This window comes from Tauraco erythrolophus, chromosome 26 (genome assembly GCF_009769465.1).
Source record: "Tauraco erythrolophus isolate bTauEry1 chromosome 26, bTauEry1.pri, whole genome shotgun sequence".
NCBI lineage: Eukaryota > Metazoa > Chordata > Aves > Musophagiformes > Musophagidae > Tauraco > Tauraco erythrolophus.
In genome coordinates this window covers 877,464-893,060 of record NC_141490.1, presented here as the reverse complement: position 1 = coordinate 893,060, position 15,597 = coordinate 877,464, and the positions used below count along the sequence as shown (strand labels likewise).

At 59.3% G+C, this 15,597-nt stretch overlaps 1 protein-coding gene across 5 annotated transcripts in view; it reads left to right on the top strand.

Annotated features, from left to right (window-relative positions):
- SIK3 (SIK family kinase 3) overlaps positions 1-13,761 on the top strand; it is an 82,177-nt gene extending 68,416 nt beyond the window's left edge. For 4 of the 5 annotated variants that reach the window (XM_086626885.1, XM_086626889.1, XM_086626888.1 and 1 more), the window contains 10 exons: positions 2,165-2,315; positions 3,118-3,243; positions 3,557-3,642; positions 4,330-4,439; positions 4,972-5,329; positions 5,609-6,483; positions 10,052-10,215; positions 10,916-11,048; positions 11,405-11,572; positions 11,930-12,209. In XM_086626885.1, coding sequence (XP_086483011.1) covers positions 2,165-2,315; positions 3,118-3,243; positions 3,557-3,642; positions 4,330-4,439; positions 4,972-5,329; positions 5,609-6,483; positions 10,052-10,215; positions 10,916-11,048; positions 11,405-11,562 — 2,161 coding nt within the window. In that variant the 3' untranslated portion in view covers positions 11,563-11,572; positions 11,930-12,209. Of the gene's footprint in view, positions 1-2,164; positions 2,316-3,117; positions 3,244-3,556; positions 3,643-4,329; positions 4,440-4,971; positions 5,330-5,608; positions 6,484-10,051; positions 10,216-10,915; positions 11,049-11,404; positions 11,573-11,929; positions 12,210-12,905 lie in introns of those variants that run through there. The other variant, XM_086626886.1, reaches the window with a different exon arrangement.
- Positions 13,762-15,597: the final 1,836 nt, after the last annotated feature.

The following is a 15,597-nucleotide window of genomic DNA, read 5'->3' as shown; positions in this document are numbered from 1 at the left end:
GCTTGACAAAGGGCTTTTTATTGTAGCCAGATACCTGCTGAGCTGAGGCATTACTGATGTGATCAGCAGAGACAGGTGAACTCTGAGCAGACTGAGGCAGTGCTAGTGCCACGCTGGAACTCGGAAAAACCCAGATAAGCACCTCGCTCCCCTGAAGTTACTCACTCACGGAGGAGTGGGAGGGGAAAGATTTCTAGGGTCACAGAAAAGCCTGATAGGAAGAGAAGTGCAGCTTGCAAAACAACCAGAATGTGCTGTGTCCTGCTTTAAGGATTGCTTCAAATCGTGAAGGTAAGCGGGGTCGCTCACGCTCTGCAGGAGTTGGCTTTTTTCACAAGACTGTTAAAACACACTTACCCTGTAAATACGCCGGTGTCACCCCTGCCTCTTGGCTTTGGAGTCCTGAGGCTGTTTCGTTGGATCATGAACAGGGTGGGATCTGCTCCTTCCACCCTCAGTGTCGAAACGCACTGTGAGCCCGCCTCACGTTTTACCTGCAAAATCACAGCAACTTCAGCTGGCAGTGGCCTGAACAGATGGCTCCATGTTGTGTCCAAGACACGTATGGCACAGAAACCGTTAGCAGTATTGCGTCATCACATAAGTAGACCTCAGTAATTGAATGACAGGTGGGTTTTATTTTAGCTCTTCACATATTTTAAGCCACCTTCTTATGTAGCACCCGGTTTTGGTCACAATAACTTAGTGTCTGAAAGCAGAATTGAAATACAGCACTTGAATTGAATACAGCAGAATTGAAATACGGCACAAGACAGTCGTTCTGCCTTGGCTACGTGGGTTTGGGAACCTCAGCGTAATTGCTTCTGTAGCTTCTGCCTTCCATCAATACAACAGGAGACCAAAGGGATCAGGATAAGTTCTGTGCGATCTATAGAAACTGAAGCGTGTCCTGCTAAGGCAGCCCAGGTGACAAGAACTGAACCCAGCGTGCTGGAAACGGTCCAGCATCAGTCACCTTCGGACAAGGGGCAGCCTCTCCAGGAGAAGTAGTTTCACTTTGTGGAACAGGCTTCAGTAAAGAGCCTTATTCAGAGCAGCCACAGCAGTAACTTGTCGGCAGTAACGCGGTTCAGGACCACGCCAGCGTGCAGCCGATGGGCTCCTGTTGGGCTTAGTGCCGGGATGTCAGAGATGCTGTGAAGACCACGTCTCCGTGGCCTTCTCAGACAAAGGCTACTGCCGGAGCCTGTGCCGTTGAGTGTGGTTTGCTGGGTTTTGTAGATTGCACTTGCACCGAAACCATCAGGGCAGGCAGAGAAACCTGATTCCGTGCGGTGTAAGGCACGCTGGGACCAGTGCATGGGAAGTTAGCTTTGCTAATGATGATACAGGTTGCACCTAGTGGCCGGGCAGGAGCTTAATGCTTGACTTGGATCAGAGGGAGCCCCAGCTTTGGGAGAAAACAGCTCCTGAAAAAAATCTGGCTCCCTCTGATGGCGAAGAAGAAACCTCATTGTGAGAAAGTGCTTGTAGTGCCTTGGGCACAGTTGCCTCGATACTGGCTCTTTCTGCTTTTCCAATGTAGCCATTCTGATTACCCAGTGCCAAGCATCCAGGCAACTGGGAGACTCTGCATGTGAAGTGGCAGCTTGGTTAATATGTCAGAAGGACTTTGCCTACTGTGCAGGCTTAGGTTCCTGCCCTCTTTTTGTAACTCGGCGCATCTGTAAGCATGGATGCCAGCCCCCCTTCCTCCTCAGAGGCTGCAGAACATGTCAGGCTCCTTTCTCCACATGCCCCTCCTGTTTTCCACAGGCGTCAGATGTAGTCGGGGGCCCTGGGCAGCTGGAAGGTGATTTTCAGGTTTTTAGGACGCTGAATGGTTTCTGTAAACCTTTTCCATCTGAGGGATAGAAGCATCTGTCTGGACGGACAGTGAGTTGCTGCCCATCTGGAATCGGGTTTGTGGCTGAGTCATCTCCAGCCTTAAAACACATTTATCTGCCCAGACACTGAGGATGCTTGGTAATCCTGTTTCCTTCCTATTCATGGTGCTGCTGGCACTTTATTTCTTGATCTAAACCATGGTTTACTCTGGGTGAGCGGGCAGGGAGAACTTGACACGGCTGGTGTAAATTAAATGTCACTGTACTGGAGTTTGTTCTCTACCTGGCAGCACTAACCCGCTTCCCCATGTGTTCAGTTCTATTTACAAGGACTCAAATACTCTGCACCTCCCCACCGAACGCTTCTCCCCGGTTCGGCGCTTCTCTGATGGTGCTGCCAGCATCCAGGCTTTCAAAGCCCACCTGGAGAAGATGGGCAATAACAGTAGCATCAAACAGCTTCAGCAGGTAAAAGAGAGGGGTGAGGGTCCTCAAAAGAGCCTCTGCAAGGGCTTTTTATTGTCTCAGCCTCGCTGCTTCAGGAAGCAAAAGGTGAAATCTTTACCACTAGCAGCTGAGGACACGCAGCAGTGGTGGCTTGCCACTCGAGGAGCTGTTCCCCCTCTGTACATCTGCAGCAGCCCTGCTGAGCCTCCTCTAAACATGCATGCTGCTCATCTGTGGGCTGGGGGCCCTGGGGCCTTCCATCCCCTTTTTCTGCTGAGCAGACCACATGCTGTGCTCACGAGTGGGCTGTTCCGCCTGCCTTCGTGGGTCCCACCAGCACTGTCAGGCTGTGGCTGCAGATCTCCAGCGTTTTCTGTGGCAGCAAAGTTTTGGGGCTGTTCCAGGGTGTCCTGGGAAAAGGGCAGTTCCCACCCCAGAGTTTGGAGTGTATCGCGTGCTGTTCCCCATGCAGTCAGTGCATGTCGTACCGACGGCTCGTGCGGGGTTTGGCCCCAGGACAGGGCTTTCACCTTGCAGCACCGTAGAAATGAGATGCTCTTTTTTTGTCCTTCAGCTTACCGTTACCAGAGCGTTGTGCTTTAATGGAATGGGACGGGACCAGCTCAGTGTTACGTGCACCTGCTTCTTTTCTGTTGTCTAAGGCTTGAGCTCGCCATGTTATTGCACATATCTGTCAAATTAAATGGATTAGGCTTTCTTCACTGGCTTTTTCGGACGCACGGGCTGCAGAGAGTGCCTTTTTGCACAGCAGGTGTGCCGTGCACAAAAAGTTCCCTTAGAGGGTGTGTTGAATTCATTACAGGAGTGTGAGCAGCTTCAGAAGATGTATGGTGGGCACATGGATGAGAGGACGTTGGAGAAGACGCAGCAGCAGCACATGTTGTACCAGCAGGAGCAGCACCATCAGATTCTTCATCAGCAGATTCAGGTACTGGGGCCTGAGCCTGACCTTCTGACGTCTTAGCTGTGTTTTCCTGCGTCGCTGCAGATAAAACATTGAGCGGGTCCCGGTGGGATTGAGGAGGGTAGATTGTTGGGCGTGCTGTAATGAGAAGCAAGCCTGAAAGACTTCAGCAGTGACGTTTGCACAGCTTCTGCGATAGCCAGAGCTGCAATCAGGGATTGAGTATTTGGTGAATCTACGTATGTTCTACTTCACTGACCAACGTTTACTGAATTTACTAGTTGAGACACAACTGGTTGCCAATGCTTGTTGTTTTTTCTTCTGGTGCCCCATTCAGGACTGCATCCGACCACCCCAGCCATCTCCACCCTTGCAAGCTCCATGTGAAAACCAGCCAGCTCTGCTCACTCACCAGCTTCAGAGGTAAAGCTCTGGGAAATGGCTTTTACTCGTACTCGAGCCCAGGGATGAGCTAACGCACTTAGGAGTCCGAGGCCGAGTTGGAAGTGTATAAAGTAGGGATGGCACCGCCAGTTCCCAGGTGAATGTGCCTGGGCCTTTGCTGGGTTCTGTCTGAAGGACTTCTCGAAGCAGAGAAACGCGAGTCAGCGGCACAAAACCGCTTTGAACAGACGACGGATGGTTCTGCCTTTTGGCCGGCTCGAGAACGCGTTACCTTCAGTAGCCCATTTCGCTCGTGCCCTCCACCCTGAGCGGCTGCTGGGTGTCTCACACCTTTTCAGGCCCTTGGTTGGGCAACCGTCCTTGGCTTCAGCACTCTGACTTGTAGCTGAGGCAGGCTGACTGATGGGAAAGGAGAAAGGGAGGCTTCTCGCCAGGCACGGTGAGTCAGGAGGCAAGCCTGCGGTGTCCTTGACCCCGGGTTTCTGCTGGAGCCACTGGGTTATGCTCACTGCCCGTGTGACTCGGGTGAGTCAGGTGGCTCTCGAACGAGAAGCCAAGCTGTGAAGAGCTTGGGATCCCAGACAAGGGCTTTGTGGTGTTTATCTAAAACAAGAGAAACACAGCATGCGGTGTCAGCTCTGGCAGTTGAAAAGGCATCTTAATGAGGAGCAGGCATGACGAAAAGGTGCTCGTTTCCCTGCCTAGGTTACGGATTCAGCCATCCAGCCCGCCCCCGAACCACCCTAACAACCATCTCTTCAGGCAGCCCAACAGCAGCCCACCTCCCGTGAGCAGCAGCGTGCTCCAGCCCCACGGTAAGCCCCGGCAGTTTGCTGAGCCGTCTGCGCTCCTCTGGACGGGCCGCTTGGCACAACCGTATGGTCCTGTCAAACCTCCGGGGACAACGGCGTGTGGGGGTGCCGGGGGCTTCAGCTCCCCCTCCCTGCAGCCTGATCCTTGCGCGGTTTGCTGATGGTGTAAAAGGTTCTCCATCTGGCAGCAAGGTCTGATGTTATCGAGGGCTTGCGAGAAGCTGCCAGCTGGAATGTGCTGTTGGCTTTCTTGTCATAAGATCCTTTCCTTATCGCTCCCGGGGGTGGGGAGGAAGGGCTGATATTCTGGGGTTTATGCAAATTACTGTCAACTCCGCTTTGTTTCTCTTTCTGCGCAAGGGGCTCTAGCTGTGACCTTTGCACGCTGGCGCAGCGCGACGGAGCGGTCGGGAGTAGCGCTCCTCACCACCCGCAGATGCACGTACCGGGACTCCCAGGGTGGCCCGGAAGAGCAGCAGCTCCCAAGCCCTTGCCGCAGGCTGGCACGGGTGCTGAGGCTCTTTATTCCTTGTAGGTGCCGCCTCCCAGTCCCAGTTCCAAGGGATGCCATCCCACAACACAATCTTCCCGCAGTCCGGTAACTGTTCCCCTCCCCCAAACATGGGGCTGACGTGCCTGGGCCTGCAGCAGCAGTCGCAGCCTCAGCAGGTCACTATCCAAGTGCAGGAGCCTGGCGACATGGTCAGCAACAGCCTCCTGCAAGGGGCCTCTGTGGCCGGGCAGGGCATGCCCTCCCACGCGCGGGGCATGCCCATCAGCCCCAGCGCCAACCAGATGCAGATGCAGCACCGCGCTAACCTGATGGCCTCCCTCACCTACGGCCACAGGCAGCTGTCCAAGCAGCTCAGCGCCGACAGCGCCGAGTCGCACAGGTAAGGCCCCCGGCCACCTCCGCGCCGCTTCCCCGAGCCGGGAGTGGGGAGGAAGAAGTGGGGGCGGATGCCTCGGGCTGAGACATCCTCGCCAGCCCGGGGCTGCGCTGCGCTGGTTTTGGGGAGCGAGCTGTCTCCCTGAGCCAGGTCAGGGCTCAGAGTCGGCGGGGCTGCAGCGTAGGGAGCACCTCCTGCCCAGAAGCAGCTGTCTCCCAAGGGGAGGTGAGCCGAGCCGGAGCTGCTGCAGTGCAGTCACTTGTTCTTCTCCGTTCTTTGCAGTCTGAACGTGAGCAGGTATCCCCCCGCCAACTACGACCAGGTGCACTTACACCCCCACCTGTTCCCAGAGCAGCCTCGCGTTTCCCCCAGCAGCTACAGCCCGTCGGGAGGAGTTGGGTTTCCTCCAGCTCAGCAAGCTCTGAAAGTCCCGCAGCTTGACCAGTATCCCAGTTTCCCGCAAAACGCACATCAGCAACAGCAGCACTACACTGCGTCAGCACTACAGCAAGCACTGTTGTCCCCAACGCCTCCCGACTACAGCCGACACCAGCAGGTACCGCACATCCTCCAGGGACTGCTTTCTCCCCGGCACTCGCTCACGGGGCACACGGACATGCGGCTGCCCCAGGCAGAATTTGCACAGCTCATCAAACGGCGGCAGCAACAGCAGCAGCAGCAAGAGTTTCAAGAGTTGTTCAGGCACATGAGTCAAGGGGATGCTGGGAACCTGGGCACCAGCGTGGGACAGAACCTCTCGGAGCGCCAGTCGTTGTCTTTGCCTTACCAGAGCGCCGACACGTACCACCCGCAGAACAGCCCCCAGCACCTCTTAAAAATCAGGGCGCAAGAATGTATCCAGCAGGTGCCCGCGTCAGTGCCGCCGCACGGATACGTACACCAGCCGGCCCTGTTCCACTCGGAGAGCATGGAGGAGGACTGCGCGTGCGAGGGTGCCAGGGACAGCTTTGCAGACAGTAAGAGTTCAAACACATTGACCAAAGGTTGCCACGAGACCCCTCTGCTTGTGAACGCAGGAGGGCACGGGGACCCAGAATCTTTGCTGGGAACTGCTAGTCACGCGCAGGAGCTGGGGACGCACCAGTACCGACATCAGCCCGCTGCTGGATTCAGCAGGAATAAGGTGCCCAGCAGAGGTAAGGCTCCTGGCGCGTGCCGCTTGCCTTCCTGCTGGAGGACGCCGTCCCCACCCAGCACGGCAAGCGTTCCGTGACATGTCTCGCATAGCGGGGGATTGCCTGGATTCCTTTGGGCTTTGTGGCCTTAAGCAAATGGCAGGCACAGTCTCTCCAGTAAACAGCGTTAAATAAGAAGGGAACCTGGCTGGCTGCTGCTCTTTGGAATGTGACCCACTTCTGCAGGCAGGTAAAGACCAGGTCCCAGAACACTGCCCTCTTCCCAGGGGTGCTGTGTGCTGCTGGCGCTTCCATCCTGGTCGGAGATGTTCCCCACCCCGAGCGAGCAATGGGCCCAGGAACAGCGAAGCTCCGAGCGCACCCCCAGTGCGGCGGTGGGGTCTGTCTCGTAAGAACCCCAGACCCCTCGAGCCCTGGCGCTGCCAGAGCTTCCACAGACGTGCACAGTGGGAGTGGTGCTCAGCGCCTTGCGGCCAAGGCTGCCCTGCAGCAGCTCCTCTGGCGCTTGGGAAGCGGCAGCAGCGAGACTTGAGTCCTGCTTGAGCTAGAAGGGGTTGGTTCCGAAGGAAGCGAGTTGGAGCTTGCCGTTAGTGTCCCAAGACCTTTTCTGCTAGTTGGAAGCAGTTGAGCCTTTGCTCCTTGGTGGCTGTGTTGGCAGCGGTGCTCTGGCAGAGAAATTCCTGCCTGAGCTGTGATTACAGGCCTTCTCTGGATGAAAAACACCATCCTAGCCCCTTGCTAGGAGCGCTTGGAAGGGAGGCTTTCCAGGCTGAGCTGGGTGGATTGGTATTCACTGCAGGACTGAGCCGTGCTGCTCCGGGGCCGTCAGCTTGCCCTTGGCACAGAGGACCCTATTGCGGAGGAGGAGTGTCCAGGGTGCAGGAGACACGGCTTTGTGTGGGGACACAGCACGGGTTTGTTGGGAAAGTACTGGGTTGGAACAGACTGGCTGGGAGGGCAGAGCGGGCATGCCAAGCCCTGGCCCCCCGGAGTGTGAGCGGGGGGTAGGGACGAGGCACGGCTCTTCCAAAGTCGTCTTAAATGCAGGATTACTAATGTGTTTGCTCTTGGACCTCAGTTTCCCTGCGGTGCTTGAAGCATGGAAGGGGAGAAGCACCCCAGGAGGTGGGGAGCTCTGGAGGTGCGTTCTGTACCGAGTTGTGAGTTGGCACCTTAATGCTGCAGACCGTTAGATGAACAACAAGATTGAGCCAAGTCGGAAGCTGGATTTCTGTCCCCGTCCTGTGGTGCTGGAGCCGGTTACACAAGGGAACAGGACTTTAGACAGGAGACTTTGTAACTGAGGGAGGCAAGTAAATGTTTGCAAATAGCCTTGTGCCAGCCCTTCCGACCGGGCTGGCCGGAGGGCTCCCGAGATGCCACGGCTCACCCTGCTTTCGTCCTGGCTTCCGTAACATGCCGGGGTCAGGCCTGCGCCGCCTCGATTCGAGGCAGAGACGACATCCAGGCTGCCAAGGTGCCCTTCCCTGCGGGCAAATCCCACAAACTCTCAGCGTTCGTGCCCCTGGAGCCGTGCTGCGTGCAAGCGCGCGTGCACGGGCACCTTGGGGTGACTCGCCCCGCCGAGCGCCGCTCGTCTCGAGTGTTGGTGCTGGCGGCCGGGCTTCCTCAGCCACGTCCCTGGCTTTTCCCGTTATTTTTCCTATACTGTTACATGGCCGCAGCTTCTCCAGAGCCGGGGGGATCCTCCCCAGCCCACCAAGCGCGTTTTCCCAAGAGCGGAGCGTAGCGTTGCAGTGGCTCCGGAGCGTGTGTTGGCCCTGGGTGCAAAGCCCTGGCTTCTCTGTGGAGCTTCTGCCGGAGACCGTGAGAGCGCCGACCAAATCCGCGTGTGGGATGTGACTAAACTGCTTTTGAAGGGCTCTGCTCCCGTTCTGCTCCAGCATAGCCCTCGCAGGGCTGGGAGCGCTGCCCATGGGAAACCTGCCTCGCCTCGGCGCCGGAGGAGCCGAGCTGGCAGCGGTGGCCCTGCCTGCGGTGCCAGTGTCACATGCCACACCGACACAAAGGCTGCCTGGCCCTGTCCCCTCTGGATGGGGGGGGATGAAAGCCTTCCCTGCTGCTGGAGCAGGGCTGGGGCGAGGAAAGGAGCCGGAATTCAGGCCGTCCTGCCCCTGCGGCCAGAGCTGCGTCCCCAGAGGGGCCGTGCTGGCCACGGGAAACGTGGGGCTGTCTTTTGGGTCGGGGCTGTTCCAGGCCAGGGGTTCGTGTCCGGCCGTGCCTCGTCACCTGCAGCGCCGGGGCTGGTGCTGGGGGCCCACCACTGCGGGGACACTTCTGCACCGGGGCTGTTTGCGGAGCTGGAGGAGCGGGCTGCCGGCCCGGACAACCGTTCCCACAGTTGGAGCGGTGTCCCGAGCAGCGTGTGGGTGGCACTGCTCCGCCAACATCTGTTACCTCATGTTTTCCTTCTCGCTTTTCCGGGAAAGCTGACTGTTAACCGCACGTAACCCCACGGTTGTGCAAAGGAAGGGGGAGGCCGGCTGCGTCTCCGACCGCCCCGGCACGGGGTTGCTCCAGGACTGCGGTGTCTCCGAGGGAGAAAGGGCACTGGGAGCGGTGTGGACAGCTTGAGTGGCAGGCTGTGGCTGGGATGGGGTCTCATTCCAACCCGGACAGATCTCTTTGGGGAGCATCTTTCTGGCATCTGGCAGTCGCAGTCCCGGCCAGGAGGTGTGGTGTCCCGGCACAGCAGGAGATGGCTTCCCGCTGGCCAAAGCCAACGCCTCTGGCGGGGGGTCCACCTGCAGCGGTGTCATTTCAGGGCAGCTCCCTGTTGCGCGTGGCACGGCCACGTGTTCGTGCTGCGCGGCACGGCTCGCGGGGAGCGCGCTGTTTACGTGCATCGCGCCCCACGACGGGCTTCTCCATGCCTCAGGTCTTGATTCAAAACATCGTGTACTTGGTGCCGGGAGGAGTTGTTTGGTAGGAATGTAGCCTTTGCCCTCGGTCATGAGAGCTTGCAGTGCAGATGGACTTTGCCAGGCAGAAGGCTCGTGCACTCCTGCAGCCAGATTGTAGGAGGGCAGGGAGAAGTCATCTGATAAAAGCCAACATCCTGGCCAGCTCTTCCAGCAAGATCATGTTGCTGACAATTGTCAAGGGACCCTGCTGGAACGTCCCGTGTTGGAGGCTGGGGAGATGCTTCTTCTTCCACTCTTGTGCAATGGCGTGGGTAGCGCAGGGAGGAGGGCGAGCGCAGGCTCAAGGGGAAGGCGGCGGTGCTGGGAGGCAGGCAGAAGGGGTCTGGTTCCTGAGCTGCGGTGCTCCTGCCCCCGTCCCCCCAGTTTGAGGCTGGTTTTGTACATCTGACCGGAGGCAGCTAGCTCAGATCTTCGGGGTCTCAGTACAGGAGGCAGAAGCCTGCCCGAGTGCCATCCCTGGGGGGTCCCTTTCCAGCCAGGCGGCAGCACGCTGCTCGGCCAGCGGTGAGCGTTTGTTCGTGCCGTCGCATCTCAGAGCCGCGGTTTTGCGGTGGCGCGCGGGGCCGAGAGCTGCAGGTTCCTTCCACTAACCTGTCGTTTTTCTGTCTTGTCTGGTTCTCAAGAGTCCGTCGTGGGGAACTGTATGGACAGGAGCTCCCCTGGCCAAGCGATGCAGGTGCCTGACCACAACGGACTGGGCTACCCTGCGCGACCCGCCTCCAGCGAGCACCCCCGGCCCAGGACCCTGCAGAGGCACCACACCATTCAGAACAGCGATGATGCCTACGTAGGTTTGAAACGCCTGTGCTGGGCAGGGCTTCCGGCAGCGCAGAGCGTCCTCGACGGGTGTGGGTTGTGTCCGAGGTGTCACGTAGGAATGGGCACTGTGGGGAACGGAAAAGCATGGGGACCGCAGGCAGTATGTCTGCTCGATGCTGACAACGCTTGAGCAGACCGATATGGAAGCGCTCCTCCTTCGCTCCTGGTTTGCCCCACGGCTGGCTGCCGTAGCCGCGGCATCTCTTCTTTTTCCACCAAGGTCCTTGTGATGAAGCAGGCTGGGCTGGCTCTGGCCACGCAAGGCTTTGCAGACCCACCGGGCCCAGCTTTTGGTTCCACAGTGCTGCTGAACAAGCTGGCCCTGGCAGCCCAGACCTTGACCTGGAGCGGCTGCTCCGCTTCCCTGGTGTTTTGAGCGGCTGGGAACTGTCCTGCCCAAATCCCACAGCTCCCTTCTGCTATAAACGAGAAGGGCTCTCCCCTGGTTGGTTCAGCGTAGGTCTGGAAGGGCCTTGGACTGTCCAGTCCGTTCTTGTGTTGAGGAGGCATTGGCTGCACCTCAGCTGTACCTGGTGTGCAGTGTTTACGTGTACTTAGAAACCCTCACTGAAGGCTTGCAGCTCCTGGGCAGCCCGTCAGAGCCAGGGGAGCAGCGGGGTGCCCTGTCCCGAGCGCCCTCTGACCCGTGTCTGGCCGTGTCTCCGCAGGTGCAGTTAGATAACTTGCCTGGAATGAGTCTCATGGCAGGAAAAGCACTAAGCTCTGCTCGGATGTCCGATGCTGTCCTCAGCCAGTCGTCGCTGATGGCCAGTCAGCAGCTGCGCGACAGGGAGAGCCAGGGTAAGGACCTGGCCGAGCTGCAGAGACGTGGCACGGGGGCATGGGGGGCTGTTTGGGGTCTGAGCCAGGAAGGGAGAGGACCAGCTAGCAGTCTGTGTCACAAAGCCATCTCCAAGTGAGTGGTGCCAATGGTGGGGTGCAGGGGCTGTGGGGCAGCGGGTGCTGCTGCAGGGCAGCTCTTTGGGTGCTGCTGCGGGTCGGAGCCTGGGCTGGTGGGAGCAGCGGTTTAGGCTTCCTGGAGAGACGTGACCCTTCAGGCCACAGCAGCCCCAGCCCGCTGGCCGCATCCCCATGCTGGAGCTGTGACTCCTTAGTGCTCCCTGTGCAAGCGCTGACGTGGTTCTTTGATCTGACAGAATGCGGGGAGAGTTTGGAAGGTCAAGAGCATCCCAACCTAGGTGATGGCAACCAGCATCTAAACACCTCCTGTTACCCATCGACATGTATTACAGACGTCCTACTGAGCTACAAGCACCCGGAGGTGCCCTTTGGGATGGAGCAGGCAGGGGTGTAACCAGGAGGGAGTGAGTATCCGAGCGTCCTTCTCTTTCCAGCTGCACGCCTAGGGCTGCCTCGACGGCAGACCAAAGGCTTCTGTCCATGTCTCCTTCGTCATCTTCTCGCTCCAAGGGGAGAGATTGGAGGAGAGACGTCGGCTCTCAGCTTCCGTGTGGGTGGCTGTCTGCTGTCCCCCTGGTCGTTCCGGGGCAGCACCCCTCCTTGCTGGCCCCTGCTGCTCCTCCTGGGCCCCATTGCATCGTCAGGGTCTCCCTCCTGGGGAGGGAGCCTTGGGTCTGGATTGGGAATGCGGTGGAGGGCTGTGGATGCAGAATCGCCGTTCTCTGGTGTCCCCTGACATCTCTGCTTCTCCTCTCTTGCAGGTTTTATGTACAGCTTTGAAACGAAAAGGTCCATTTTAAACCAACAGTATCTAGCAGCATTGCGCCAAATTGCCGTAGTATTTCTGACTAACTGGAATACCATGGCCCCTTTCCTCATAATCAGTTCATCCAGTGTGTTGTTCCTTTGGTTTCTTTGATTTTTGCCATGTTTGCCTGTAACTCCAGCTACCACCGAAGCACCCAGAGAACCTGAGTCCTACGCGGCGGCGGGGGATCCACGGAGCCGGAGCACTGAGTCTGCTTGGGAGGGTGTTTACTGACCGGGGGCCGCTCCGGCCCCCCGCCCGCCTCCGCTCTCGGCACAGCCGCCGGATGGGACCGACGCCTCCCCAGAGCTGCCCTGGCCTGGAAAGGAGTGGTCCGATGGGATCCAGGGCTCTGATGCTCCCCGGAGGCCATGCTGTCCTTCCACTCTTTAACCCTTTGCACTGGGGAGGGGCCCGGCGTGACCCGAGCCCGGCAGCGCTGGCCGAGGGGCGAGGACGGGGCCAGCCCGGCCACGGCCCTTCCCATGCCCTGGCAGCAGAGCCCGCGTCCCCCCGCAGGGCTGCGGCGGGGAAGGCCCACCCCTGGTGCAATACGCTTCTCGTCTCATCCTTGTCTGCCTCCGTTCCTTCTGTCCGTCTGTCCGTGCTGAAAGGATCGCCTCTTCCCTGCCCCCCCAGCCTGCTCCCCAAATCCGCATACGACTTGGGGTTCGGTTTCTTTTCCTGGCTCAGTGTAGGGAAGGCATTTTTGTTTTCTTGGCTTCTCCTCCTGATCATGTAGGAACTGTTTTTTGGTAAATGTTGTTTTATTATTATTGTTATTAATAAAAGGCAAAAGGAATTTCTGTTTGAGAGAAATTTTTAACTAGATTCTGTTCTATATGAATTGTGACTTGCACCTTTTGTTCAAAGTATTTTATTTCTTTTAACGACGTTGTACTTGTGACTGGTTTTCTCTCTCGTGCCAGTGGCGACAGTGGTTTTCTCCTTTATGCAGTTCGGACGTGCGTAGATCTCCTCTTTGTCCTCCTTTCCATCCTCCCCTCGACGGATAGAGCGCGAAGCCCCCCCGGCCGGGGCTCGGGAGCACCTGGTGTCATCGTTGCCTTTGGGACTTTACAAGCTACAGCTCGAATCCTTCTTATTGACACTTTTCTGGAATATTTTTTAAAAAAGGAAAAATCGACCCAGCCCTCCTGAATTTGCACAGAAGGAAGTGTGAAACCAGCACGGCAGAGGTGACTTTGCTGTCCTTGCCCGTGCCTCTTCCCGGCCTGCCCCTTCTCCCCTGCCCCGGGAAAAGAGCGCGGACGGGCTCTGCGATCCCGAAAACCCGAGAGGAGAGAAACTCTGCGGCGGCCGAGTGGCACAGCCTGGCACTTCTGCTGGGGCACCACCACCCGGGAGCGTTGCCTCACCAAGGGCACGCGGGCAGCCAGGTGGGGCTTTGCCGGGCCGGAGCGGGAACACGGCAAGCCCTTCGCTCTGTCCCTTCGGTTCGGTTTCCTTTTGTTTACATGACACTGTATTCCGGGAGAGGCGGCGGCCACCCTCCAGCATCCGAAACAGCAGGGACTCGCTTACCCGTGCCATTTCGCAGCGTCACACTTTTTTTATCATCGCTTTGTATTGTAGTAATCAATACGCGCCGTATATGTTGAATGTATATTAATATACTTTGCTATTATTTCTGTTTTTTGGAAATGTCAGAAGTATTTTTTCTTCCTCATTTATGTTGGACTAAACCAGAAAAGTTTCAGTAAATCTCCAGTCCATTTTTTTTGTGGGTCACTTGCAACTAGTCAATTAGTTGGACAGTGGGATCATGACAAATAAAACCATGATTATGATCTTCCCCGGTCTCCTGTTTGCCTTGTTGCTCAACGCCCCTGCGGAGGTGGAACAGCCTCGGGCGGCCGGGGGCAAAAGCTCAAGGGGCGCAGCGTGGCCGTGCTCGCTCCAGAGCCGCTCCGTCCTCCATCCTGTCACCTCCTCGGTGGAGGCACGGCCACCACGGTGCTGCTGGCCCCGGCAGCCTGGTTCAACAGGGTTTCCCGAGGCCTCCGGTGGCTCTGCCCGGCCCCTGCGTGGTGCCGGGAGTGCTGGAGCTCAGCTGGCACAGAGGATGCGTGTGCAGCTGCGCTGGGTTTCTCCGTGTCGACCGCTGCCCCCCGCTCTGCCTGGGATGAGGGTGCCAGGGCCCTTCTCCAGCTCTGCCCACCCGCGTTTGGCATAACCAGGCCTTGTGCACCTGGGCTTCACCCAGCTACTTCTTACTGCTGCAAGGCTTCCTTCCCTGCTTCCATTGCTGCTGCTTCCTTCCCTGCCCGGTTTCTCGCTTCCAAAAGCCCAGCCTGAGCCCCAGGTGGCTGGGGGCTCCTGCGCAGGGTGCTGCGGAGCTCCCTGCAGCTGCTCCATCCCCGCAGGAGGATGCAGCGGCGCAGCAGCTCTCAGCTGCATCCTCCCCTGTCCCTCTGTGGGCAGCGAAATGCAGGAGTGCAGCTCAAGCATGTCCTTCCAAAGCTGGGCTTTCCCGGGAGCGGGGCAGCTCTGGGGGGAACGCAGGAGACTGGGGAGGGAAGGGAGCTGTGCCTCCCTCACCGCAGAGGAGGGAGATGCCGCTGCAGTGCCCAGCGAGCCAGCCTGGGCTGAGAGGCCGCAGAGAGCTGGTGCTGCTGCCAGGGGCAAGGAGCATTGCTCCTCCGCAGCAGCGGGCAGCTTCCCCCTGGCATTACCCAGCCCCTCCTGCCGCCTGGGCACTCCTCTGCCTGGGGGACGTGGCCCTTTCTGCCCATCCCCTCTTGCCAGGCGTCTTCACCCGGGTTCAGCCCTGCGGGTCCCCGGGCTGGTGGCAGGGGGATGGGGCAGCACCTCGGTTTGGCTGCAGAGCGGCTGTGGGCTGAGGAGGGGTTTTGGGGTGGCCGTGCCAGGCTGCTACGGTGTCTGGTGCCAGGCTGGTGTCTGCTCCAGGCTGAGCCTTTGCTTTGCTCCCCAGGGAGAGCTGGCGCGAGCGGGCGTGGGGGCACAGCTCCGGGGGCCTCCCCCTCGGGGACACCCCGGGAAAAGGGGGTGACGTGAGCGGTGGGGAAGGACGGGGCAGAGAACCGAGTGACGGGCGAGGGGTCTGGGTGGGGGGGCCGAATCCCTGCGGGTGCAAACCCCGGCCGCGGCCAGTGCCCGGGGGCTGCCCGGGGGAGAGGCCCCGGCGGGGCGGCAGCGGCGGCCGGAATCTGGGTCAGCGGCGGCGTAAACAGCCGCCTTGGCCGGGGAGCCGCGGCGCGGTGCCGCGGGGAGCCCCGCTCCGCCCGCCGGCCCCCGCGCGATCCTTGAACCCTGCGCGCCGGGAGCGGCTGGCGCGGCCGCGGCGCTGCCTTATCTCCGCCGGGAACGGCCCCTCCGGCATAAATAGCGGCGGCGGGGAAGGCGCCGGCTCAGACGGGGCGACCGGCGGCGGCGGCGGCGGCGGCAGCGGCAGGAGAGAGCTGGTAAGAGCCCGGGCTGCGCCGGGAGCTCCCGGATCCGGCCGCTCCAGCACGGGCGGGGAGCGGCCCCGGCCCCGGCGCCCGTCCCGGGGCTCGGCGGGACCCGACGTGCCGGGCCGGGGGCTCGGTCCCCGCCGGGGCTGCCTCTGCCCGGCTGCACCCAACTCTCTCGCTCTGC